Source organism: Salvelinus namaycush, chromosome 3 (assembly GCF_016432855.1).
Source record: "Salvelinus namaycush isolate Seneca chromosome 3, SaNama_1.0, whole genome shotgun sequence".
Taxonomy (NCBI): domain Eukaryota; kingdom Metazoa; phylum Chordata; class Actinopteri; order Salmoniformes; family Salmonidae; genus Salvelinus; species Salvelinus namaycush.
In genome coordinates, this window is record NC_052309.1 from 67,527,471 (window position 1) to 67,553,220 (window position 25,750).

The window sequence follows — 25,750 nt, forward strand, 5'->3', positions numbered from 1 at the left end:
TCCTGAGACGGTCCACAGTCCGGACCTCCTGAGACGGTCCGCAGTCCGGAACCTCCTGAGAAGGTCCACAGTCCAGAAACTCCTGAGACGGTCCGCAGTCCGGAACCTCTTGAGACGGTCCGCGGTCCAGAGCCTCCAGCGACGGTCTGCGGTCCAGAGCCTCCAGCGGGGGTTCCCTGTCCGGAGCCTCCTGTAGGAGTTCCCGGTCCGGAGCCTCTGGCGACGAACCACGGTCCGGAGTCCCCGGCGACGATCCACGGTCCGGAGTCCCCGGCGACGATCCACGGTCCAGAGTCCCCGGCGACGATCTACGGTCCGGAGTCCCCGGCGACGATCTACGGTCCAGAGTCCCCGGCGACGATCTACGGTCCGGAGCCTCTGGCGACGACCCATGGTCCGGTTCCTCTGATAACGTATCCACGAGCGGAGTGGGTACTTCGCCCCGCACCGGAGCCACCCCCGACAGTAGATGCCCACCCGGACCCTCCCCTATTGAGTCAGGTTTTGCGGTCGGAGTCCGCACCTTTGGGGGGGGGGGGGGGGGGTACTGTCACGCCCTGACCATAGAGAGCTGTTTATTCTCTATGTTGGTTAGGTCGGGGTGTGATTAAGGGTGGGTTATCTAGGGGAATTGTATATCTATGTTGGCCTGGTATAGTTCCCAATCAGAGGCAGCTGTTTATCGTTGTCTCTGATTGGGGATCATATTTAGGTAGCCATTTCCCCATGGTGCTTTGTGGGATCTTGTCTATGTATAGTTGCCTGTGTTCACTATTATTAGCTTCACGTTTAGTTTGTTTGCTTTATTGTTTTTGTTCTTTGAGTTTTTCTCTTCCTATTAAAAGAGATGGAAACATACCACGCTGCATCTTGGTCCACTCTTTTCGACGAGCGTGACAGGTTTGCACGATGTGTTATTGATACTCATTCAATTACAAACATAATGTTATATATATAAAAGGAAAACACAAAAGCAGATAATCTTTTCTAAAATGTTTCTTAGCAGAGTGAAATTGCTAAAAAAAAAGACAGAAAAATGGATGAGTGATTTCATTTTTTTTTATCAACATAGTAAAACCAATCAACTAACCAAAAGCCACTCATTCCCAAAACACATTAAATGTAACATTTACATATTTTATGCAATAAAGCAAATGACAGAACAACCAATGTCCCAGAAATGCTTTCTTTTATAAAAAATGTGATTTATAAAAGGGACCACAAACTTCTGTTTGTGTAGCCACATTCTAACAACTGGCAAACTTCGCTACAAACAGTTAATTGATGTCCATCACTCCCAAGTTTGATACCAAAGCACAAATGCATACTGTACTGTACACATGCTAGAGCAGATTGCCATAGCTGTTCATTAGTGGCCATTAACATACAGCATACATTGGGCACCAGCACCATTAACTAAAACATAATTCACTCATGATATCCCATGTGGCTGTTTATTACAGGTATTGGACTTGACTTTTTTGTAATACAGTGTGAATACCTGAGTTCAGTGTCACAACACAAGTAAACCGTGGCAGTAGTAGCAAGCAGCTGGGATCCATAATAATATACTACAGCCAGGTTATTTGTAAAAGAGGCCTGTGGGCAAGTGTGCTGTGGTGTGTGCAGTGCAATTTCATGCACCAAATTTGAAACAATAACAGAGCATAACAATCTTTCTCTCCAAAGGTAGGTTTGGGGTCTCTGAACTATACTAGGCCTTATTACAGGAATGACGTCACACTTCGTGGGTGAAATAGGGGTCCTGGAGGCCTTGCCATATTCTGGACTGACATTGAAATGTTGGATAAGGCAGTTTTAATGCTTTGGTTTTTACATATGTACAACACCATCACTACAATACAATGTCAAGAAACATATTTCATTGACAGAGTCAGCACACTTTATCACATGACAGTGGAGAGGTTCCACCTCACCAACCCCCTCTGTGTCACTACATGCATCTCTCATAGACCCCTGAGTTTTGCTGATTGTGATTGGTCAAGAGTCCCTCAAGACTTCCCACGGTAGGTGACATTGGTGAAAGTGGTGGTGGCTCCTTTGTACAAGGGGTTGTTAGCCTGAAAAATGGAAACAAATAGAGGACAAATATATCAAACATCCAATCAGACACATGTCATCTTGACATGGATAAATATTCATGCCATTCATATTTTCTCCATCAGATGGCAGCTTTGTCTTAAAAGCATAGTCGGACTCACCGTATCCCATTTGGCCTTAGCCCTCTCCTCCTCAAACTTGGCGAACTCTCGGCGGTCATGAACGGTGACCAGCAGCTTCCAGATGAGCAGGCCAGCCAGACCCAGAAACAAGATGGCCCCCGCCACCGCCATGAGAACCACCAGGATATCAGGCCCTTTAGGGCAGTCTGAAAGAGAGAGAAGAAAACAGGAGAAGAGAGGATTGAAAGGATTGAATGGGGAAAAGAGATGGAGAGGGATGAAAAAGCGGGGGGGGGTTCGGGTGGATGATATTTGTGTCGGCAATAGGGGACTAGCGTTAATGCACCTCGCTCTGGCTTTGGAATTGTCTTTGTTCCTCTTGGGTGCGTGTCAGAGGGGAGAAGACTACCAGGGATGGCAGAGCTGAGTGCTATTATGAGCTTTAGAGAACCAGACTGCCCTCTCTGTACCTGCTCTACTCTAGTGGTGCCTGCCAGCCACACAGATAAAGACCGACGTGGAACCCAGGAACACACTATTCATACTTAGGGAGAAAAATCGACTCCTCTTACAGCTCCCAGGCGTCAGTAGTAATGCACATTATTTCTACACACATCATTATTCTCTAGAATACTAAAGGAATTCACTCTCATCCAGACCCTGTCAAACACATCATATGCTGTACATATGAGCACAGAACTCAGACCCATTCACACACGGATGGACACACTCACCAGGCTCCATGACATATAGGATGGACTTTCCACTGGCATCCTCGTAGTACTGGAAGTGCTCTACACAGTCATTCTCATCCTTATAGGTGCAGTTCACAGCATTCTTCTCATAGAAGACTGGGATGAAAGAGAGGGTTATAGGGCGTTAGAACCAAGTGGAGGATAAGGAGTGAGAGAGAGAGAGACAAGATGAGGAGCTGGAGGTTAATAATATTTATTTTGCAGCACGTAGTAAAATCTATGGACACACAACATTAAATATATAGACGAACAAATACAATATAAACAGTAGTGTCCACAGGAATTAGTGGATAAGGAACCAGACATGAATAAACCAGTCCGTACCAAAACAGAACAGTCCTACCGCATATTGAGAAAGCTAATAGCAGCTTGGATGAAGGAGACTTTTGAGCAATTCATTTTAAACCTAGGAGGCCTGTATCTGCACTCTAAGGGAAGTATACAAAAATGCATCAAATGTGGGATGCCAGGAGTCTCTCAGAATGGATGGCTCATGGCGTATGATTCATGTCTGTTACTGGTGAGAAAGGTCAGATACTGTAAGTTCATACCAATGATCCTGCTACCTGGTTTCACAATGTTACCCAGCATGTTTTGACTCTTTAGGTTAAGATTACCAAACCAGCAGATCATATTGAATGTTAAAATGGATTCAATGAATGATCATCAGCGTCATATCCACCCTGAAACTGCAGTTTCCTCAGGAAGAACAGGATCTGATACTGTAGAGAAATTGGGGCCTCAATGTGGGTTGTTAGCACACAGTTTTGACTTCATATCACAAACCTATAGTCTGGCTCTACAGTTGAAGTCGGAAGTTTACATACACCTTAGCCAAACACATTTAACCTCAGTTTTTCACAATTCCTGACATATAATCCTAGTAAACATTTCATGTCTTAGGTCAGTTAGGATCACCACTTTATTTTAAGAATGTGAAATGTCAGAATAATAGTAGAGAGAATTATTTATTTCAGCTTTTATTTCTTTAATCTCATTCCCAGTGGGTCAGAAGTTTACATACACTCAATTAGTATTTGGTAGCATTGCTTTTAAATTGTTTAAATCGGGTCAAATGTTTCGAATAGTCTTCCACAAGCTTCCCACAATAAGTTGGGTGAATTTTGGCCCATTCCTCCTGACAGAGCTGGTGTAACTGAGTCAGGTTTCTAGGCCTCCGTGCTCGCACACGCTTTTTCAGTTCTGCCCACAAATTTTCTATAGGATTGAGGTCAGGGCTTTGTGGCCACTCCAATACCTTGACATTGTTGTCCTTAAGCCATTTTTCCACAACTTTGGAAGTATGCTTGGGGTCATTGTCCATTTGGAAGACCCATTTGCGACCAAGCTTTTAACTTCCTGACTGATGTCTTGAGATGTTGCTTCAATATATCCACAAAATATCCTTCCTCATGATGCCATCTATTTTGTGAAGTGTACCAGTCCCTCCTGCAGCAAAGCACCCCCACAACATGATGCTGCCACCCCTGTGCTTCACGGTTGGGATGGTGTTCTTCGGCTTGCTAACCTCCCCCTTTTTCCTCCAAACATAATGATGGTCATTATGGCCAAACAGTTCTATTTTTGTTTCATCAGTCCAGAGGACATTTCTCCAAAAAGTACGATCTTTGTCACCATGTGCAGTTGCAAACCGTTGTCTGACTTTTTTATGGCAGTTTTGGAGCAGTGGCTTCTTCCTTGCTGAGCGTCCTTTCAGGTTATGTCAATATAGGACTCGTTTTACTGTGGATACAGATACTTTTGTACCTGTTTCCTCCAGCATCTTCACAAGGTCCTTTGCTGTTGTTCTGGGATTGATTTGCACTTTTCGCACCAAAGTACGTTCATCTCTAGGAGACAGAACGCGTCTCCTTCCTGAGCGGTATGACGGCTGCGTGGTCCCATGGTGTTTATACTTGCATACTATTGTTTGTACAGATGAATGTGGTACCTTCAGGCGTTTGGAAATTGCTCCAAAGGATGAACTAGACTCGTGAAGGTATACATTTTTTAACTGACTTGCCTAGTTAAATAAATAGCATATATAACATGCTTTAAAGGAGCAATTAGGGTTAAGTACCCTGCTCAAGGGGACATTGACAAATATTTCACATAGTCAGCTCAGTGATTCAAACCAGCAACATTTCAGGTACTGGCCCAGCGCTCTTACCCGATAGGCTACCTGCCACTCATATGATGGAATATGTGAGAACATCAAGCACTATAAATAATGCAATCTGTTGCGTGGAGAGCATGTTGAACACACAATAAGGGAGCATTGTGTAATAGTTCTTACCTAGTTCTTCCACCTTCTGAATTTCATCCCTGCAGATTCGGGCACAGCTTTTCTCCTCAAAAAGACGGCCTCTCTTGAAGTGCTTACATTCAACACATTCCCTGCAGATGCAACACAATGTTAATACATCATCATCGTCACCACCACCAACTTCTTCATCATAATCATCCTCCCTTTCCTCCTCTTCCTTATTGCATCACCATTTCATCATCACCCCTATCACATGTACTCATACAGTATCTGTGTGTAGGCAGTTATACTGCCCCCTGTACAGTATTTACTTACTTTTTGATGCTGCAGGCATCAGGGCAGGTCGGACACCTCTCACAAGTGGCCCCGTAGGCCCCTGGCTGGGTGCACTCGCAGGCCCCACACACACACTGGCCCCGGCCGCTGCACAGCAGGCCCATACTGGACATGCAGGTGTCTGTCCGGGTGGAACAGTTACAGTTCTCCCCCATCCAGTCAGAGCCACACTTGCAGAAGCCACAGTCACATTTCCCATGGCCTGGCAGAGACACAGAGAGTGAGGATGGGCCATTTTTTATGGACATTTTATGTCTAACTTAGAGACACTAATAATGTATCTTTTGTACATTAGGTTTATATATCTCTTATCATCACGTTATCAGTACTGGACAAACTCATGAGTGCAATTACAACCCTGGCCTGGAATGTTTTGAATTTCAAAGCAATGTGTATGTGAGTGGTTTGTGCGTGTGTTTTTGCCAGATCATAACTATACTGAACAACAATATAAACGCAACATGTAATGTGTTGGTCTCATGTTTCATGAGCTGAAATAAAAGATCCCAGAAATGTTCCATACGCACACAAAGCTTATTTCTCTCAAATGTTGTGCACAAATGTGTTAACATCCCTGTAAGTGAGCATTTCTCATTTTCCAAGATAATCAATCCACCTGACAGGTGTGGTATATCAAGAAGCTGATATAACAGCATGATGATTACACAGGTGCACCTTGTGCTCGGGACAATAAAAGGCCACTCTAAAATGTGCAGTTTTTCACACAGCACAATGCCACGGATATTTCAAGTTTTGAGGGAGCGTGCAATTGGAATGCTTATGACAGGAATGTCCACCAGAGGTGTTGCCAGATAATTTAACGTTCATTTCTCTACCATAAGCCGTCTCCAATGCCGTTTTAGAGAATTTGGCAGTACGTCCAGCCGCAGATTATGTGTATGACCTCGTGTGGGCGAGCGGTTTGCTGATGTCAACATTGTGAACAGAGTGCCCCATGGTGGCGATGGGATTATGTTATGGGCAGGCATAAACTACTGACAACAAACACAATTGCATTTGATCAATGCCAATTTTAATGCACAGAAATAACGTGACGAGAACCTGAGGCCCATTTTTTTTTTTAAGTTATCTGTGACCAACAGATGCATATATGGATTCCCAGTCATGTGAAATCCATAGATTAGGGCCTAATGAATTCATTTCAATTGACTGATTTCCTCATATGAACTGTAACTCAGTAAAATCTTTGGAATTGTTGCATGTTGTGTTTCTATTTTTGTTCAGTATAATTGTCAGCAAATGTGTTTGTCTCTGTATTAATAAGTGTATTGAGAGCATGGGCAGGCAGACACATATGTGATGAGTCCATATTAAGTAATCATTTCCAAAACATGAAGTCATCAATTCATGACCAGACAGTACAGACAATGGCAGGAAGCTAACTGGTAATCCATCCCACTCTTCCCCTCCCAACACTGGGACAATCCCTGGCTGTGATGACCACTCCCTGAAGCCTCCACAATATTTCTCAGCCCAGCCAGCAAAGTTGAGAAATTATTGTTTGATTGCCTTCAGACAGACATGCTAGAGCAACTGGCTGTTTCTCACAGGATGAAGGTTAATGCAACAGGGCTGGGCAATGAATGACGAAGAGCAGAGACACACTGAGTCACTGTCTCAGAGCTCAACTGGGTTAGAGTGACCGATGGAAACTAAACAGAGGTCTGTAAACTGTATAAACAGGCCCTCAGAGACATGGGGAATTGTTGTTTTCAGGTGAAACCACCTCCTTCAACTGAATTCCCCAGTTCCCACGCCCTATCTGACTCTGTCATCACTATGAGATAAGTGTGTGTGTGTGTCTGTGTGTGTCTGTGTGTCTGTGTGTGTGTCTGTGTGCCTGTGTGTCTGTGTGTGTGTTTGTAATGAAAGAGGCAGCTATAGTTATAAAAGGTCACTTTACTGTCTTGCAGGCACATAAGCTGTCTGCGTTGAGCTGGTTAATGTTTTACAGTATGTATCCCACAAACAGAGCACAAACTCAACTGAATGCTGTTGACACAACCAGTACATAGTAAAGAAAGTCCTGGTTTTCCTCTCATAATAACGTTCTTGTGTTTGGCAAATGCTCCTTATACTTTACCTCATCCGTACAGTGAGTTCATGCTTGTGCCTTGTTCTCTCTACTGTACTTGTTGTAGGGTCGAGTCAGAGAAATGAGAAGGCGTTTCTAGGTATACTTCCCAAATGGCACCCTATTCCCTACATAGTGCATTACTTTTGACGTGAGCCCTATGGGCCCTGGTCAAAAGTAGTGCACTATATAGGGAACAGGGTGCCATTTGGTATGCATATCTAAATAATCTGCCTCTGTCTGAGACGGCACTCTAATCCTCCAATTTATCAAGTCGTAAACATGAACTACAGAGACACATAAACATGGAGTCCAGGAGGGAGGACAGAGAGAATGAGAGCGAAGAGGTGGAGGGAGTCATAGACATAGAGAGAGAGAGAGAGAGAGAGAGAGAGAGAGAACTGTAAACACACCGATGAGAGAATAATTTTAAAAAAAAGAGAGAGGAGATGAGTGGGAGTTTTGGTGATGGATATGAACTTTTTAAAAGAGGGAGATAGAGAGAGAAGGATAGAAAGAGAGAGGGTAGCGTGCCAGAGGAATGCTAACTTTCATGTTCTCTCTTGCATGTTTGTGTGCCCTGTGGATGTGCTTGCTGACTCCTGCTCCATTGCCCTAGCTCCAGAGCAGAGGGAGAAATACACACCATCAGGGGGATGTGGGAGGGCCTGGGGTTAGGAGGACGGGATGGGCCTTGGGGGAGACCCAGATTGAGCTGGAGCCCAGGGACTCTGATACTTTACTGTTCTTTACACAGTAATGACATCATGACAACAAGACTCCAGAGACACAGGCTGACAAAGTTGAGTCTCCTTCAGCGTGCTCCACTGGCTCTACTCACTAAATATGGAGTTCTGGACTGTTGCATTTCTGTGTCATTCATTCCAACCCTAGACGCTTCACACAAGAGTAGATCTCAATGACTAAGACCACAATCCCACAAACAACATCTTTTCCACTGACAAAACCATAGCTAATGCTGAGTTAAGACATAAATTACTGTTTTAACCAAATATGTCCCATTCCCAAGTCCTGACTTCACCCTAACCACCATACATAGCATTTCACACATAGCACACACTGTAAAAAAGCCAACTTAACCAATTGCTTAATCAGCATTATTCTGTGAATTGAAGGAAAATAAATGTAGCTAATGTGTGACGGTTTGTTCATTCAACAGACTTTTCTCACATTGAGCTGAATGTATATTAACTTGTTGAGACAAATTACAAATTCATGTTGGCCTTTGGAGTAAAATTACAAATATGTTTGCTCAAAACTACACCCGTCATTATAATATTTTCCAGCATGCTCTATTGCAGGTTGATTTTCAGAATTGTTTGTTTCAATAGCTGTGTTTTGGTTGATTAATCTTATGATACACAAACATAAAAAATAAACATTTTTCAAAACTAATCCAATCTGTTAGTAGTCGGACTTTTTGCACCCGTTACTGTGATGGCTGTTGCAGTTTATGATTTAGGTAGTCTCAATAACTCATTTTACCTACCCTGTCAGTCATTCTCAATGCAGGTTGCGGGTGATTAAAGGTTCTAATTGTTGGATATCCTCACTCTCAGTGGATTCCAATAGGAATTACACATCATAATGTGACTTGCAGGCTTGACGTGGCCTGTAAACCAGCAGTTTCAGACCACTGCCCCCAAAAGAAAGGCCTGATGATATACAATACCACTCAAAAGCTTGGACACACCTACTCATTCAAGGGTTTTTCTTTATTTTACTATTTTCTACGTTGTAGAATAATAGTGAAGACATCAAAACTATGAAATAACACATATGGAATCATTTAGTAACCAAAAAAGTTTTAAACAAATCTAAATATATTTTATATTTGAGATTCTTCAAAGTAGAATATTTGACTTGATGACAGCTTTGCACACACTTGGCATTCTCTCAACCATGAGTTTGAGCCAATCAGTTGTGTTGTGACAAGGTAGGGGTGGTATACAGAAGATAGCCCTATTTGGTAAAAGACCAAGTCCATATTATGGCAAGAACAGCTCAAATAAGCAAAGAGAAATGACAGTCCATCATTACTTTAGGACATGAAGGTCAGTCAATAAGGAACATTTCAAGAAATTTGAAAGTTTCTTCAAGTGCAGTCGCAAAACCCATCAAGCGCTATGATGAAACTGGCTCGCGTGAGGACATCCACAGGAAAGGAAGACCCAGAGTTACCTCTGCTGCAGAGGATAAGTTCATTAGTGTTACCAGCCTCAGAAATTGCAGTCCAAATAAATGCTTCACAGAGCTCAAGTAACAGATACATCTCAACATCAACTGTTCAGAAGAGACTGTGTGAATCAGGCCTTCGTGGTCAAATTGCTGCAAAGAAACCACTAGTAAAGGACATCAATAATAAGAAGAGAATTGCTTGGGTCAATAAACATGAGCAATGAACATTAGACCGGTGGAAATCTGTCCTTTGGTCTGATGAGTCAAAAAGTTTTATTCCAACCGCCATGTCTTTGTGAGACGCAGAGTAGGTGAACGGATTATCTCCACATGTGTGGTTCCCACCGTGAAGCATGGAGGAGGATGTGATGGTGTGGGGGGTGCTTTGCTGGTGACTGCCAGTGATTTATTTAGAATTCAAAGCACACTTAACCAGCCTGGCCACCACAGTATTCTGCAGTGATACCTCATCCCACCTGGTTTGCGCTTAGTGGAACTATCATTTGTTTTTCAACAGGACAATGACTCAACACACCTCCACGATGTGTAAGGTCTATTTGACCAAGAAGGAGCGTGATGGAGTGCTGCATCAGATGACCTGGCCTCCACAATCACCCGACCTCAACCCAATTGAGATGGTTTGGGATGATTTGGATGGCAGAGTGAAGGAAAAGCAGCCAACAAGTGCTCAGCATATGTGGGAACTCCTTCAAGAATGTTGGAAAAGCATTCCAGGTGAAGCTGGTTGAGAGAATGCCAAGATTGTGCAAAGCTGTCATCAAGGAAAAGGGTGGCTTCTTTGAAGAATCTCAAATAATAATTATATTTTGATTTGTTTTACACTTTTTTGGTTACTATATAATTCCATATGTGTTATTTCATAGTTTTGATGTCTTCACTATTATTCTACAATGTAGAAAATTAGTAAAAACCCTTGAATGAGTAGGTGTGTCCAAACTTGTGACTGGTACTGTATGTAATATACTGTCATGAAGTTTCATTTTACACTGGGAAATATGCAAATAAGGTAGAACAGAATGTATGTTGGTTCAGCAATATGCCCAAATATTGAGCAAACACACAATCCTATTGCAGTTGGTTGCCTTACAATTGTACATTGAATCAACTTTAATGCTATTTTGTTGAGCAAATTCACAATCCTATTGCAGCTGGTTGCCTTACGTACGTTGAATAAATAAATACAATTCCGGTGCACATGATACCACTCTTGTTCAGCCCAGGGGCCCTTTCTATGATGCCTTCCCAAAGGGCCAGACTGTTTGGGTTAAGAGATGCTGTCTCACGCGACTCAGGCCCCACCCCCCTGCCTTCCCGTCTAAATCCATGTGGAGGCATGCTATGGCTGGGTGAGGGGAGAGAGGGACGAGGAAAATTCTGGACAACGTGAAAACAAACAAAACAATTGAAGCGGTTGACCATGGGAACATCCTCATTCCTAGGACGACAGACTCAGGGCTACGCTGGGAACTAATGGGAACCATCTATTTGACAACAAAGGATGTCTTATGGAGGGAATCAAACATTGTATTTTCAGTAAAAAGACTATAATAGACTACGTAGCTCTTTCCCCGGAAACATCAAGAAGATACAGATATAACTTCTCTACAGGTATCCAGTGCCTCTCATTCTTTCAGTGAGTACAACAGCGACTGGCCAATCGGACTTTAACCTCTGTTACCATAAGCAAAGTCCTGGTGGTCTAATAAAGCTCAGTCCATCCCTAAGGGAACGGTTGTGGTTAAAGCAAAGAGTTATAGCCAACACATATATAAATGTAGCAACAGCACCATGACTCATCTGCTATGCAGCAACATTGAATTATCCAATAACAGGACCTATTAAAATGTTGTTACTTTGATTGAGCAACGTGTGTGCTGTGCAGGCGTGCAGTAGGGGGAGAGATGATCAGCGATGACATCTCATACTTCCTTCCCAAGAGTGGTTAGAAGATTGATGGAATCAGTGAGCTCTGTGAGCTTGTTTACTCCGCTAAAATGAGCATGGAAGAAGACGTGGTTTTGATTTTAATAATCTGAATAACTTCTTGCGAAGTTGATGGAACAACAAAAAAAATTGAAAACGCATGTTTTTTTGTTTGTATTATCCTTTACCAGATCTAATGTTTATATTCTCGGACATGAATTTCACATTTCCACAAACTTCAAAGTGTTTCCTTTCAAATGGTATCAAGAATATGCATATCCTTGCTTCAGGTCCTGAGCTACAGGCAGTTAGATTTGTGTATGTCATTTTAGGCTAAAATTGAAAAAAGGGTCCCACCCTTAACAGTAAAGAGAGAGAGAGGTCTGGATAAGGGTCAACTGAGGCATTGTGGACATGTTCTAAGGAAATGGAAATCTCCTTTTTCCTGATAAAACCATAAGCCTGCCAAAACCCATAACCCTAAAGCAAACAGAGAGAAGAAATGTTACAAAAACAACTTTTCGACTTGTGTTGATGAGTAAAGCTTCAAAACTCAGCAGAAAATATCATGTAGTAAAAGAAACCAACATGTCTGTCTCCTTGACAGACACAACAGTGTATCTATCCACTCACCTGAGCAGATCTCTCCTTTGAAGCGAAGGCAGTTGAAGTCATCACACTCGCAGTATTTGCCCCACACCTTTCCAAAGCCACTAGTGTGGCAGGAGCACTGGCCACACACACAGTTGCCCCTCCCACTGCAGATGGGGTCCTCAGGTTTGGGGCTGCAGTTGCCTTGGTCTGAGGGCCTGTAGTCCCCGTCGGCACACTCACAGCGGTCTCCCAGGCGCCCCGGGTGACACTGGCACACACCACACTCGTAGGTCCCATTTCCCTGGTTACAGAGAGGACTCTCGGGCTGGGCTGTGGCCTCACAGTCACACCCGCAGGCGAAGTGGACCGTAACCTCCAGGGCGTCCTTGAAGCCCACAGGCTTAATGGTGAAGGTACGGTTCTTCTCCTTAGGGCAGCCGCGTAACCTGGCCTCCACACTGAACGACACCTGGGGGAAAGGTGTGTGTGATACAGCAGGTTACATTTGAACTGTGCAGTAAGAACAGAGCATTATTTATATACCTAAGATCTGACACTAGGCCAGCATTTATCATCCAGATGGTGAGTGGTACAGGTACTGACTGTGTCTCCGATCTTAAGTCCGGAGCAGGACTTGAGTCCCTGGATGAGCTCTCCGTTCAGGCAGGTGGCGTTGAAGGACAGAGCCAGGTCCTCTGGAACACCCAGCAACTCCAGCTCCACCTTGGAACGGATCCTCTACTCCACAGGTCAAGGGTCAATGTGCAGAGGTCAGAGGACAGAATGAACTCAATCAGGAACATAAACGATTCAGAAAACCTCTACTCTTAGTCTCTGTGGAAATGGATACAGTGTGTATATACAGTGTTCTATCTGTGACACATTGGCTCGTGGGAAGTCAAATAGACTGTTTGAGAATTAAAGGGGAGCTGAACTCAGTCCTTTAGCCGCGCTTTCCCACGTCCTTATTAAGAAACGCTAGAAGCAATGAGAGTTTGAAGTGGGAGCTGTATGTTTGCTAATGTTGTGTGTTCTTCTTGAAATATCTCAAACAGCCAATGTACGAGACGAATGACTTAGCAACCGCATGACGCAGCACGACAAGCTCAAAGCATTTCCTACTTTCTAGAGTATCAGTATTTTTTATGACAGTTGTGTTCATGATGTTAACGTTAGCTCCTGTTCTTTCAACATAAGTGTCATTCTTTCAACATAACATTGGCTACGATGTCTATGTTTTGTTGTCTCATGTGTAAACATGTCCGAGGCGCTGCATGTTAATGGGTAGTTCTGTTGTCTGTAAATGGCCGGGCTGTATGTTGATTCTGCTGCTATGATTGGATAGAGTGCACTCAGCGCAGCTGTTTCTCAGTGCAAGACAATTCTCCCTAGGTGTTACCAACTCATGTTAATGGTAAAGTAGGCATGACTGGGCATGATAGAAATCAAAACCCAACTCTCATATATACGGCTGTCTCTTACCTCGTAAGCATCCAGGATGAGTTGGATCACATTCCCAGAGTCATCCGACAGTGTTCCAACTGTGGTGCCAGGAATGAGCTGGCTGTAGTTCTGAGGAAAGAGGGTCCAAGGGGACATAAGAGGTAATGTACCATATCCCTACACCTAGAAACCACGGTGACCCTGATAAGTCATGTGTACTCACCTGGTAGAGGGGCACCACATTGTTGGTCACAGCAAAAATGAGGTTGATGTTGTTCTCAGACATCTTCTCTGTGATCAGAGCCAGAGAGGGGTAGTCCTGAAGGAGGAGACCATCGTTATCATAACGTTTCTCTGGTGATAACAGAAGAATAGAACTCCAACACAAACTCCCTGACACACACCACTCACCAGGGATGACGACTTGTCATAGTTGTTGTCTCTGTCGATGTGACACTGTCCGTCATTGGGCTGCACTAGACCAGCCAGCCGGCCGTCCAAGGCTATGTGTGTCGTAGCGTCGGTAGTGAACACCAACAGGTGGGAGGCATCCCCACGCCAGCCTATCTTGTCCTAGTGGCAGACGGAGGGAGAGAGAGGGAAAGAAGAGGAGAGGAGAGGAGAGAAACGGTATGTATTCAAGTTTGTGTGCTGTTTCTAAACCACTGATTGTGTGTGCGTGCGTGCGTGCGTGCGTGCGTGCGTGCGTGCGTGCGTGCGTGCGTGCGTGCGTGCGTGCGTGCGTGCATGTGTGTGTGTGTGTGCCTGTATGTCTCTAGGTGTGTGCGTACATGCGTGTGTGTGTGTGTATCACCTTGCACACCACTGCCTGTATAACCGCGTCAAAGCCTCCCTCTGGAGAGTCTCTGTTACGAGACACCTGCTGCTTCGCCACCTCCTCGGTGAAGCGCTCCACCTGCTTGGTCAGAGACAGCACATGCTTGTAGCCAAACTGAGGCAGGCACCGCGTCTGGATCCTACACATCACCCCCCGTGCCATGCCGAAAACAGGAAATTGACAAAAAGGTGGAGAGAGAAATACATTGCTGTTAGACACAATTTGACAGCTATTAATGAAGCCAAATCCTGAGGGAATTTGAGCATCAACACAGAATATCAACCTTTTCAAATCTTCCCCTCTTCAAAATCTCCTCCTCCTCTCCCTCCTTCTCCTCCTCCTCCTCCTCCACCTCTCTGTCCACTCCACCCCCCACTCACCCATAGCAAGGGTTACTGACAGCTTCCTCAGGGTAGGTGTACATATATGGGGACAGGGGCTTGTCCACAAAGGCCCCAAAGCCCATACGCAGGTTGCTGGTGGTGCGACCCATGGCTGCAGCCAGCTGGTTGCCCAGGGAACGCAGGCGGGCCAAGTCGTCCTTCATGGAGTAGGAGAGGTCCATCAGATAGTACAGGTCAACTGGGTAGTCCTCCACCTGCTTCACTGTCACTGTGAAACGCCTGGCATCATCTGAGGAGAGAGAGAGAGAGCGAGAGTATGTAACAATTCCTCTGTTCAATGTACTTTAGATGAGTTGTGAACCCGGTGTACAGTATATGGGTGTTTGCATGTAAGCCTATGCTGTGTTAGAGTACCTGGTCTCAGAGTGAGGCGTAGTTTCTGGGGTCTGATCTGGGTTACGTCGTCAGCCGCCCCCGATGCCTTGTCACTGAGGGGCGTGTCTTTCTGCACGGTGAGGGTACTGAAGGGGAACTCTAGCCCCTCCTTCGTACACCCCCCATCCAACAGGTTCTGCTTCAGATCACAACGGGACACACTGGAGCCCCCTTGGCCAAACTCCTGAAACCAGGAGAACAACAACACACAGTGGTAAGAGTAACACTTCCCAATGAGACAACCAGTAAAGGGACAGTGATCAATTTAAAAAGAGCATCTAAATGCAATACAATGGAAGGGGAGCTCAGTAGATGAATACAGTATTTGGACAGTGACACGTTTTTACGTTGTTTTGGCTCTGTACTCCAGAACTATGGATTTGAAATGATGCAATGACTATGATGTTAAAGTGCAGTAGGTCAGCTTTAATTTGAGGGTATTTTCACCCATATAGAGTGAACCGTTTAGAAATGACAGCACTTTTTGTACATAGTCCCCCAGAGGATATACTCACTTCCTTAAAGCACCAAGCACAGCTAGGGTGGATAGCCAAACACTGTCTGCAGGTGCTCACCCCTCGAGATGTGCAGATGTTTGAGCCTGAAGTACACACCAACATACACATGAGTGAATAGGTAGGAGGTCCAGTAGTGGGAATCAAATAAGCCATATATGGACACTTGAAAGGAATCATATAGGCTATTTGCTGTATGGACACTTTTAGATTGATTCTTTATTAGCTTTGAGTGTTTCTGACAATGTTATTCCACTTGCAGTCTTGCCAAGTAATTGTGTCTCGTGACCGTTTCTCCACACTGACTCTGCATTTAAACTACACTTCTTCTTCTTTTCTCACGACTTTAGTAGTTAGTTGGGCCACAGACGGTTCCGTTTCTCTACCACACGCTCTCTTTTCTCTCTCGGCTGGTCCCTCCTCTGCTTCCTCTCTGCCCCAGGCTCTACTTCTCTCCTCCTCTGTTGCACCATACTGCTTGCTACCCAAGCCTGTCCTGTCACGCACATTGTTCTGTAAAACAGCTGTTAACAGGCAATTCGATGCTAGAGGAAGACGCACACACTGCCGGAATTTCCATCGCTGTATGACGCTGAAACGTGTCATGTTGACGCTGCTCAATAAGTCGCGGATGTTACACATTATGTCTTGCAACAGTTGGTTTAAAACCTGATTGCAGTCATATCAATTGAAAACGCTGTTTCATATCATTTCTTTCAATGAGATGTATACGCTTTGTCTATTAGACGTATTGAAGTTTAATTATGTGTTAGATATCCTTTTATTATTATTAGGCTATTATTATTAGGCTATTCGCTATTGTGCATGTTGAAGTGATCGCTTGTCTATATAGCACTTGTTTCTATAAAAACAGGAGGCCAAAACAAATACTATGTGAAATGCAAAGGTGTGGCCTGTACAAATATGAGCGCACTCTGGCACAGCGTTTCGCGAATTAGCGCTCCCTTTTAAGGACTCAACATGCCCAATGTTCCATTCCAGTTGCGCAATACAGTGCCATACAGTTTATTGTCTTAACAAATAAAATCTTCAAAAACTATAGTTTTGTGAGTTTTCCTGTTTCTGAAGACGTATTACTTATTAAAAACATACGATATAACAAAATATAATATTCCGTCGGCTAGAATAGAAAATGTCTTATATAATGGCAGAGGAAAAGTTTTTACATAAAAACTATAGAATGAAAAAGAAAATACTTACCAAGAACTTCAGAAGAAGCTAATAATAAAGCAGAAAATATCCATAGTCGGTCAAAAAAAGTTCCCATGTTGGAGATACGGGTTAGGACTGACTGCTTGACTTTCTCTGCCTGCTCCACCTCTGTAGTAGTATTCGTAGCCTGCTCTCAAACCAGTGGACCACCAATTAGAATGCTTTTCCTCATTCTTGCAAAATGCAATGCTGATTATGATTCAGAGAGGCTCTTGACATACACGGTTAGGCTACTTTATAGAAACGTAACTGTACGACATAATATATAGACTAGAGTGTGGATGTGCATTATATTTACATGTCAATTTACATGTCAATGGCACAGATGTGTCAGTCGCTATAATGGTGGCACGCGTCTGTGTGATTCAAGACATTCAAATTGCCTGCTAATCTTTTGAAGTCTATTCGACAATATCCCCGCTCCCCCCAAAAAAACATAAATAAATAAATGAATACAAACTAAACTAAAATAAACAAATGTATGAATAAAAATAAAAGACACAAGAAATAGAAAATGGATAGAAATAAAGACATATTGCCAAAAACAATACATTGTTATAACAATGCAGAGAAAAGTGTTTGTAAACATTGTTATTTACATATTTGTTTGGTTTTCAGCTAACGGCATGTCTGTTCATTGATAGTTACACGCAACCCACGTAACAAAGGTCAGAAAAGTTTCAAAATCAGTGACCTGTGCTTGAAAGCACCCTAGCGGTTGAAACTGATATTCATTTTCAACCAGATGACTGTAGTATGAGTTTATAATTATTTGATTATAATCCCAATTAAACTGATGTATTCATACTTGATCTGTTATATCTTATTATCTGAGGAGATATGAGGAGGTTTGTGCTGTTCTTCACAGGGTTTTGAGCATAGTTTGCTTGTTGTGTATGTGGGCATGTAGGCTGGACAATTTACATCCATTCTCTCCCATCTCTTCTTTAGAGAAGGATGCAGTAGTCCTGTTTGATCCATTCTTCCTTTATCTGAATCTGACCTGCCCAGTGGCCCTCCCAGGCCTGTCCATTATGGAGTGATGGAGCAGGAGAGAAATTGTGTACCTCTAAAATTGCAGGAGGGGGATAAAAACAAGATTAGATCAATGCCCTGGCCGTCTCCAGCCCCGCCGCCACTGCTGCCTACCTGTCACCGTCACCGCCACCCCTGTAGAAATTGACTTGGGGGGGGGGCGGAAGTGGGAGCCGGACAATGCCTCTGTCTCTCTCTCTCTCTCTCTCTCTCTGCCTCTAAGCTTGTCCATTTATTGAATCACTGTCCGTCTCCCTCTATACCCGTTATTCTCTCTGTCTCGCTGGTTGCTAAGCTACTGCCGCTAGCCAGTGTTCTGGAATTGCGGCGAGGTGGGGTGATAGAAAAAGAGAAATAGATAAGCTGTAATACCCAGGACGGCAGGCAGTGTGCATGCATTGGGCTCTGATTGCTCCTGGCTATGTGTGGGGGATAATGCTCCATGGCTCACATTGTGCTGGGTAAAGAGCTAAAGAGGGGGTCAGATGGCACCCAATTAAAACAGTGAGCCGGACCATCGGGAGGAGGGGGGGGGGGGTTTGGGGCCGGTGACAGGAGATTGGTCTTGACCTCTGTCTCCGCTCCATAGAACACTGGTCAAGCTTTTCACTGAGTCTGAGAATGCAATCACTCTGCCAATATCAGTGTTTGGATAACCAACCGCCACCACGTCACCCCTTTCCTTTTCACTGGGTCTGGATATAATGAAGACCACCTTGTCGTGTAAGAGAGGGTCCACCTGGGATTTGTTTGAACTCAGGTAGTCTATATATCAGTGGGGTTTACCTTCTGAGATGTGCCCTAGCTCTTCTCATGGCGGACATGTTGTTTGTGTTGTGACGCTGTGCCTCCTGACCCGCTGGCCCCCTGCCTGTCTGGCTCGGAGAGCACTGCTCCTCTCCTCAACAGGTGTCCCAAGGTAAAAGAGCAACTCAAATGAGAACGTATAGAGAAAGAAAGACCCTTAACTGGCATTTAACGGAGGGGAGAAAGGGATATAGGGATAAAGAGAGGGTGAGCATTTTTCTTCCACAGGCTCTTTTTAAAAGCACATCCACTCTCTGGCTCAATGGGGTTGTTTCATAGCCTGCTGTGTAACACAGAAAGACGGAGACAAAGAGAGAGAGAGAGGGAGGGAGAGAGGTGGCGAGAGAAAGAGGGGGCGAAAGAAGGAGAGGAATCAAGTTAGAAAGTTTAATGAGAGATGTGTAGATCTGCCAAAATGTTTAGGCCAGGAGATTCTTCAATGAGGGAAGTGGGAGAGACATTGTCCCTGGAGATAGGAGGCAGAAAAAGCAAGTTAATTCAATTAAGGCTATGCAATTCAAATTCACTGCCCTCAAACACACAAACAGATACACTCATTCAAACAAATGGATGCGCACGCACACACACACACACACACAAACACACAGGACAACGCTACAACAAATGAAGGCAATGAAGCCATTATCTCCCTGAAACAACTTGAATGACTAATGGATGTAGCCTGTTAAGGGGTTGTTGAGCGGAGCAGTCAGAAACACTCTGCTGCTGTGTACCTGGAGTCTCTGTCAGGGGGGAACTAATGACTACATTTAGCTCCATGTGATCAACTGTCCCACGGGTCACAGTGCCCACAACCCCAGACATGGCCTCTCTCTCTCTCTCTCTCTCTCTCTCTGTTTCTCTCTCTCTCTCTTGGTCTCTCTTTTTCTGTTTCTCTCTTCTATACTCCCTAACCTTCTCTCTGTTTATCGGTGTTTCCTGTTGCTTAATCCCCTCTCTCGCTCTCACTTAATCTAGACCCCCACTCACACTCACTCACACACAAGCCAGTCGCACACACACACTTAGTTCATCTAATGAAAACTTGGCTGCAGGTAATCTATTAGACTAATTGAACTGGATCAACATCCTAAGAAGTCTGCCCCCAGCTGCACCTCTGGAGAAGGGATGTCGAGATGAAGGGGTTGGGGGATGGAGAAGTGTATGGAGGGTGGGGACTTCTACTCTGCTGTGTTCAGGTGCTGCCATGCCCTGTGTGAAGGCCTCTAAAGACATGGGTGGAGGTGGAGTGGGGAGGTGGAAGGGGGAGGTGGAGTATGGGCTAAACCCCTCCCTGTTGCTAAGGGATGTCTTCACTTAGTTTGTGTTGCTAGGCTGCCAATTCCCCCGTGCTAAGTGGAAGCGTTTTCCCTTCTCCTTGTCCAGGCACCCCATCTCTCTCCCTCTCTTCTTCCCTCCCTCCTTTTCTCAACCAAAATAACTTTACCAACCATCCATCACTATGCTCACAGGGCTACTGTTGCTAAGGAACAAGTCTGAGACACACATACATGTCTATATGTACTTTCCATATCTATTTATATCTTTATACACAGGCCTACATGCTGTGTGTCATGATATGAAATAATAATGAGCTCATGCCACCTGTGACCTGTGTGTTGAGTTCTGTATTGCATCTAGTGTCACTAATGATGTAGATAATTGACCAAACCGAACGTGCTGCTTCTCAGAAAATATAACTTCTGTATTCCACATATAAGCCTCAGTTTTACCAACAGGTTGTGTGCAGCAAATGGACGAAAAATATAATTAATTGACTTCAAAGTCTGTGGAAATGTTGTGAACAAGTCTTTGTAAGCAGTTTCATATCAAAAAGTTTGAAAGTAACAGAATTTTCATTCAAGAACTTCCTCTTCACCCTGGCTGTACTTTGCATTGCAACCGTATTTGACTTTGCGTGGGCTGCAGTTTAATGTTTCATAAATAGACGACTGTGTGCTTTATCGTTAACGGGGAGGCAGGCTGTATTTACAAAGGAATCGACATTTAAATCCATGTCTGTTTCTATAATGACAATACACTATTAAATGAATGAACAGAATGACATCTACGCCACATTAGTTGATACCGTCAACTGTTGTCATTTACAAGTCCCTGATCGAAATGAGAAACGGCTAATAGGATTATTCCAGCTTGGTGGACACCAAACACTTTGTTTGATCTCCAGTTATTATACAGTGATAAATAAACTGTAATTGACCCCCTAGAAGTGCAATTAAATATATTTGTGTAAAGAGCTAATCGTTGTTTGTACACACGCTTCTCAGTTCGCAGCCTAAAGCCGCTTATAGCCAGACATAAGGTGAGCATCCTAAATTGGTTTTCACAGGCTTTGTTTAGAGGATCAACAAAATATTCGGTCTGGGGGCTTAAATATTCTCTCACATTATCTGAGGGAGTATTTTTTTTGAAAGCATCGTCATAGCCTACACCTGCCCACCATAACGTCGGTGCCATTGCTTCTTCATATAATAGCCTACTCCACAATGCCCAGGGACAAGACGAGCATAAATGACTGTAAGGTTATTATAATACTCCTGTTCAAATATAATAAAGACTGAACCGTGGAGGTTCTGTGTGCATAATAGTAGTGTTCTGGTCTATGATGAGAAAATACTGTTTACTACTCAGAATGATAGCACTTCTGTTCCAAGCCAATGTTCTCGACACTCAAAGTCATTGTGGATGCCAGAGATAATGACCTATGAGAATACAGTTCCCCGTTTGGCCATTAAAGAGGGCTTGATGGTACTAAAGATAACAGATGGTAATGGCAGCAGGAGAATAATATTACTGTAGCAGGTGATCATCATGAGAAGAAGAATATGAACAGTTGGATACAATTTGCCTCTTAAGGCTCCTTGTGAGGTCCTCTATCTTGACACAAGCTCAACACCGAAAGCCAAACTGGGAAGGAAAAAGTCCTTACAAACCATTGACGATATGCATAATATGAGCCTTGGAGACTCTTTCAGTAACTGGAATATGTACAGCCAATCATATAGCCTATCACTAGGGCACATGTACGTTTTTCAATACAAAGGCATGGTTGATAAGGTTAACTCCATAGGGGGCGAAGACAATAAGCTCTCATACCCAATCTTCAATCTGCATGTAGTTGATGGTGATCATGGTTGCGTTCCGTTTGTCAGAGCATCTAAACCTGCATCTCGTTGGCGGTACTGCAGAGATCTTAATGTTTGTCGAGGGAGTTGCCTCCTCGGCAGCTGAACTAGCTTGACTGTGCACTTGAGAGAGAAACTGCTATTTGAATAAGGAATGTTAATAAAACAGAGAGAGGCTGTTAATCTCAGCGAAAGTAGCACTGGCGTCCACACACACACAGTATGCAGAGAGAGGAGGAATGGAAATAGACTTCTCTGCTGAAAAGTTTGCCCAGATTGATCAACTTGATTACATTTCTCCGTCTCTCAATTCAAGAAGTCTGTCTCTGAATGTGTCTCTCTCTGACTGTGCTTCAGGTTGTACTGTCACGGTGGCATTTGGAGGATGAGTGCAGAACTTAACTGTACAGTACATCAGGTTATTTTCAGACCCCTCCTTTGTTGTGAGGCCTCCTGTTTTATTATGCAGTGAATATTAGAACGGTGGCACTACAGGGAGAAATGCAGCTTGAGCAAAATGTTGTAGAGATTGATACACGTATCTCCCATCATTAAGGTTGTAAAGAATTGTCATACTCTACATCCATCAGAAATCATATAATGGGAGTTCTTCAGTGTTGGTGGTGACAGAACAATACCAATCCTTATGCCATTGATTACATATTCTAATAATAACACTCTATATGCCTGCTGTCACTGACAGTCGATGAGGGCTGCATAAATCGTTCAATTGCCTACTGTTCGCACCCGCCCACCCACCTCCCCTCGTGGAGATCCACCGGGGAACTCATCAGCCCTTTAAAATGCACGAGAGGCTAGCCAGGAAAGCGCACACACGCGGGCACAGGTGCGCATGCAGGGCAGTCTTACATACAGACTTACACCTCCTTCGAGATGTCAAATGGGACCCGCTTAAGAGGTTCGAGCTACGTAGAAGTTGTGTTCAGTTTATTACGTTGACTTGCAAGTATGACGCTGAATACGGCATCTGGTTAGGGTTGTGATAGTTTCTCTCCGCTGATACGCACCGACATATCAGCTTTTGGTAGTGCTGCTATTACCGAAATTAAAAGAAGATTATATATTTCTCATTTGATTTTTACTTTGGTTTGTTTTCACAGTCACATGACGCAACGTGCAACTGCGAGACAGGGTTTAGCCGTGAGTGTGTGTCTGTGGAACCGCGTGCGCCCATAGCTGCCATAGCGCTGTCAGACTGACATCCACGGAGACATGAACGGCTCCTTCTTCGACCAAGCCCAGGGCGCACTATTCAACAGGAGCCAAGTCCTCGCCGGTACTCTGGTGAACTGCTGCAACGGGACGGACGTGGCAACCAGTGACGGCGGCTCGCTGGCGCTGCCTTCGGACGAGCGGAAACTCTTTATCAGTCGCGTCGTACAGATCGCGGTCCTGTGCGTACTGTCGCTCACCGTCATGTTTGGCATCTTTTTCCTCGGCTGCAACCTCATGATCAAATCGGAGAGTATGATTAACTTTATGGTGAAGGACCGGAGACCTTCCAAAGACGTAGAGGCGCCGGTGATGATAGGACTCAGCTAGTCTATGGCGCCGGGATGGAGAATGGTGTGTAGCCGCGCGCCACGGACCCATAGCTTCAACACGCTGTCTTTGGGGCGGCACGATGATATGCAAAGCGTTTGATTTCCTTACAAAACATGTTTGGCAGTATAGACTGCAATTGCAGTCAAGCGCGGCCAATTCCTCACCTCAAACGTTTAAGGAGAACCAGGAAGGCATCGTTGTTTACGCATAGGCTGTTGGATATTGTTTTGTTTTTGACTGTCAACTTGAAAAAAGTAATGGACTCTTGTGATAAAAATGTTTACACGTGGTTACCTCAAATTATATTTGCAAAAGTCGATATTTCCATGATTGTTTTAACAACTTTACGCATGCATATTGTATATCTTTTCCATTTCAGTTCTGACAGCAGGCTATACATTTTGGACGTGGGAATTCTCTGAAAATATATTTTTCTTGGTCCCGTTTCTAAGTAGCATGTCTGGCAAACACTCAAGGTGCTGGGATCTTGCATGTTTAATAACTAACCCCATCGCTGCCTCAACGACTGTTTTAATGTCCAGCTCAGCATGCACGCGGCTTGGTCTGTAGCCTGCAGTACAAAGTGGTATTTGGACCTACTGTTTTTGCACTTTTTGAAAGCACCTGATGCTGCATGATTTTTGTACCAAGATGAAACTTGAATGAAAAGTGCAGCATGCTACGAATAAACGTGACGTTGTCGTATCTCTTCATTGATATCTATTGTACATGTTACAGCCTACGTGTTGCACGAGATTAGATTTATTCATGTATGGCATAGGCCTATCGCACAAAGCAGCATAAATAGGCAGTATATATTCAACAAGTGAGTTACATTTAAAATGTGATCGAGGACCTTGTGCATGTTATACTGTACTGTAATAGGAATAACAATAACAGTAACAATAATAATAATGTAATGACAGTAATAATAACAACGATGATAATATTAACAATAATAATGTTACTAGTCTATTATAATTGTAACAATATATTATAAGGAGATGGTTTTTAGACACAAGTCTAAACTTTTCCTCCATTTGCACACAATTACATACATAAATAACTGTGTAAAATCTAATATTGTTCAAATGCATATATTTTAATTGGCTGTAAGACTGGTTCGTTTTAATGCACAGGTGAACGATTACTCAAGACTATTAAATATAGTGCACTCATGCCTTGACTTTTATAAAAATGAATTTGTGAATTTACTGTGACGTGGATCTACGTGCAAAATACATTGTATTTGAAAAAGTAATCCACGTTAACTTGTTTTGAGGATGTAATTTGAACCACAGAATTATGTCATAATTGTAACCAATGTCCAACATATACAAACTTTGTATAAAATATGTTGCATTTGTACCTTTGAAACAATGTCAGATCTTCAATGTTATATACACTATCAGAAAAAATGCATATAGGCTGGGCAACATCTCCTACTGGTCTCCCAACCAGAGATTGGCTTTGATATTTGTCACTGACCACTACCATTGTGCTAACGCGTGAATGATTGATTATCGATAGATCTCTAAATAACTAAATATATTCACTGTTCCTATCGAAGTCATTCCAAAGGGTAGGTTTAAACAGAGCAAATAAAATGTAACAATACGTTATAAGTCATATCCTCAATATTATACTATTTAGGCCTATATAGCATTTGCGAAGTCATCAACATCTATTATTTCAATTCAACCCATGATTCAACTAAAAATAGACAATATATAAAGTATAGGTCTATGGTTTCAAGCTTTAATTGATTTCAATGTAATCTTCAAGTTAATCATTAATATGTTGGATTCTCATCTTCATCTCAACCAAACATTTAAGTTAAAGCATATAACTAAATAAAACCAAACTTTATTTAAAGTGCATTCAAAGTTTGATTAGGTTCGATTTAGTCTTATTCTTTAACTTGGATTTTTGTTTGAGATGGAGATGTGAATCCAACATATAAATGATTAATTTGTAGGCAAACTGGATATTGAATTGTGTTTGGTTGTCAACGCA

General features: G+C 43.5%; 2 protein-coding genes across 2 annotated transcripts; one reads left to right on the plus strand and one right to left on the minus strand.

Moving 5' to 3' along the window:
* Positions 1 to 1,041: 1,041 nt before the first annotated feature.
* On the minus strand, positions 1,042 to 17,291 carry LOC120035613 (integrin beta-3-like). Its single transcript, XM_038982212.1, has 15 exons — positions 17,169 to 17,291; positions 15,948 to 16,033; positions 15,412 to 15,616; positions 15,034 to 15,286; positions 14,630 to 14,792; positions 14,227 to 14,388; positions 14,039 to 14,134; positions 13,855 to 13,944; positions 12,976 to 13,110; positions 12,412 to 12,841; positions 5,520 to 5,742; positions 5,235 to 5,335; positions 2,918 to 3,034; positions 2,223 to 2,389; positions 1,042 to 2,081 (listed from the first exon to the last, which is right to left on the minus strand). Exons 1-15 carry the CDS (start codon positions 17,233 to 17,235, stop codon positions 2,013 to 2,015), a joined length of 2,364 nt encoding a protein of 787 aa, XP_038838140.1. The 5' UTR covers positions 17,236 to 17,291; the 3' UTR covers positions 1,042 to 2,012.
* Positions 17,292 to 23,401: 6,110 nt separating this feature from the next.
* On the plus strand, positions 23,402 to 23,731 carry LOC120044526 (reprimo-like protein). Its single transcript, XM_038989183.1, has one exon. The coding sequence runs from the start codon at positions 23,402 to 23,404 to the stop codon at positions 23,729 to 23,731; it is 330 nt and encodes a 109-aa protein (XP_038845111.1).
* The last annotated feature ends 2,019 nt before the right edge of the window (positions 23,732 to 25,750 follow it).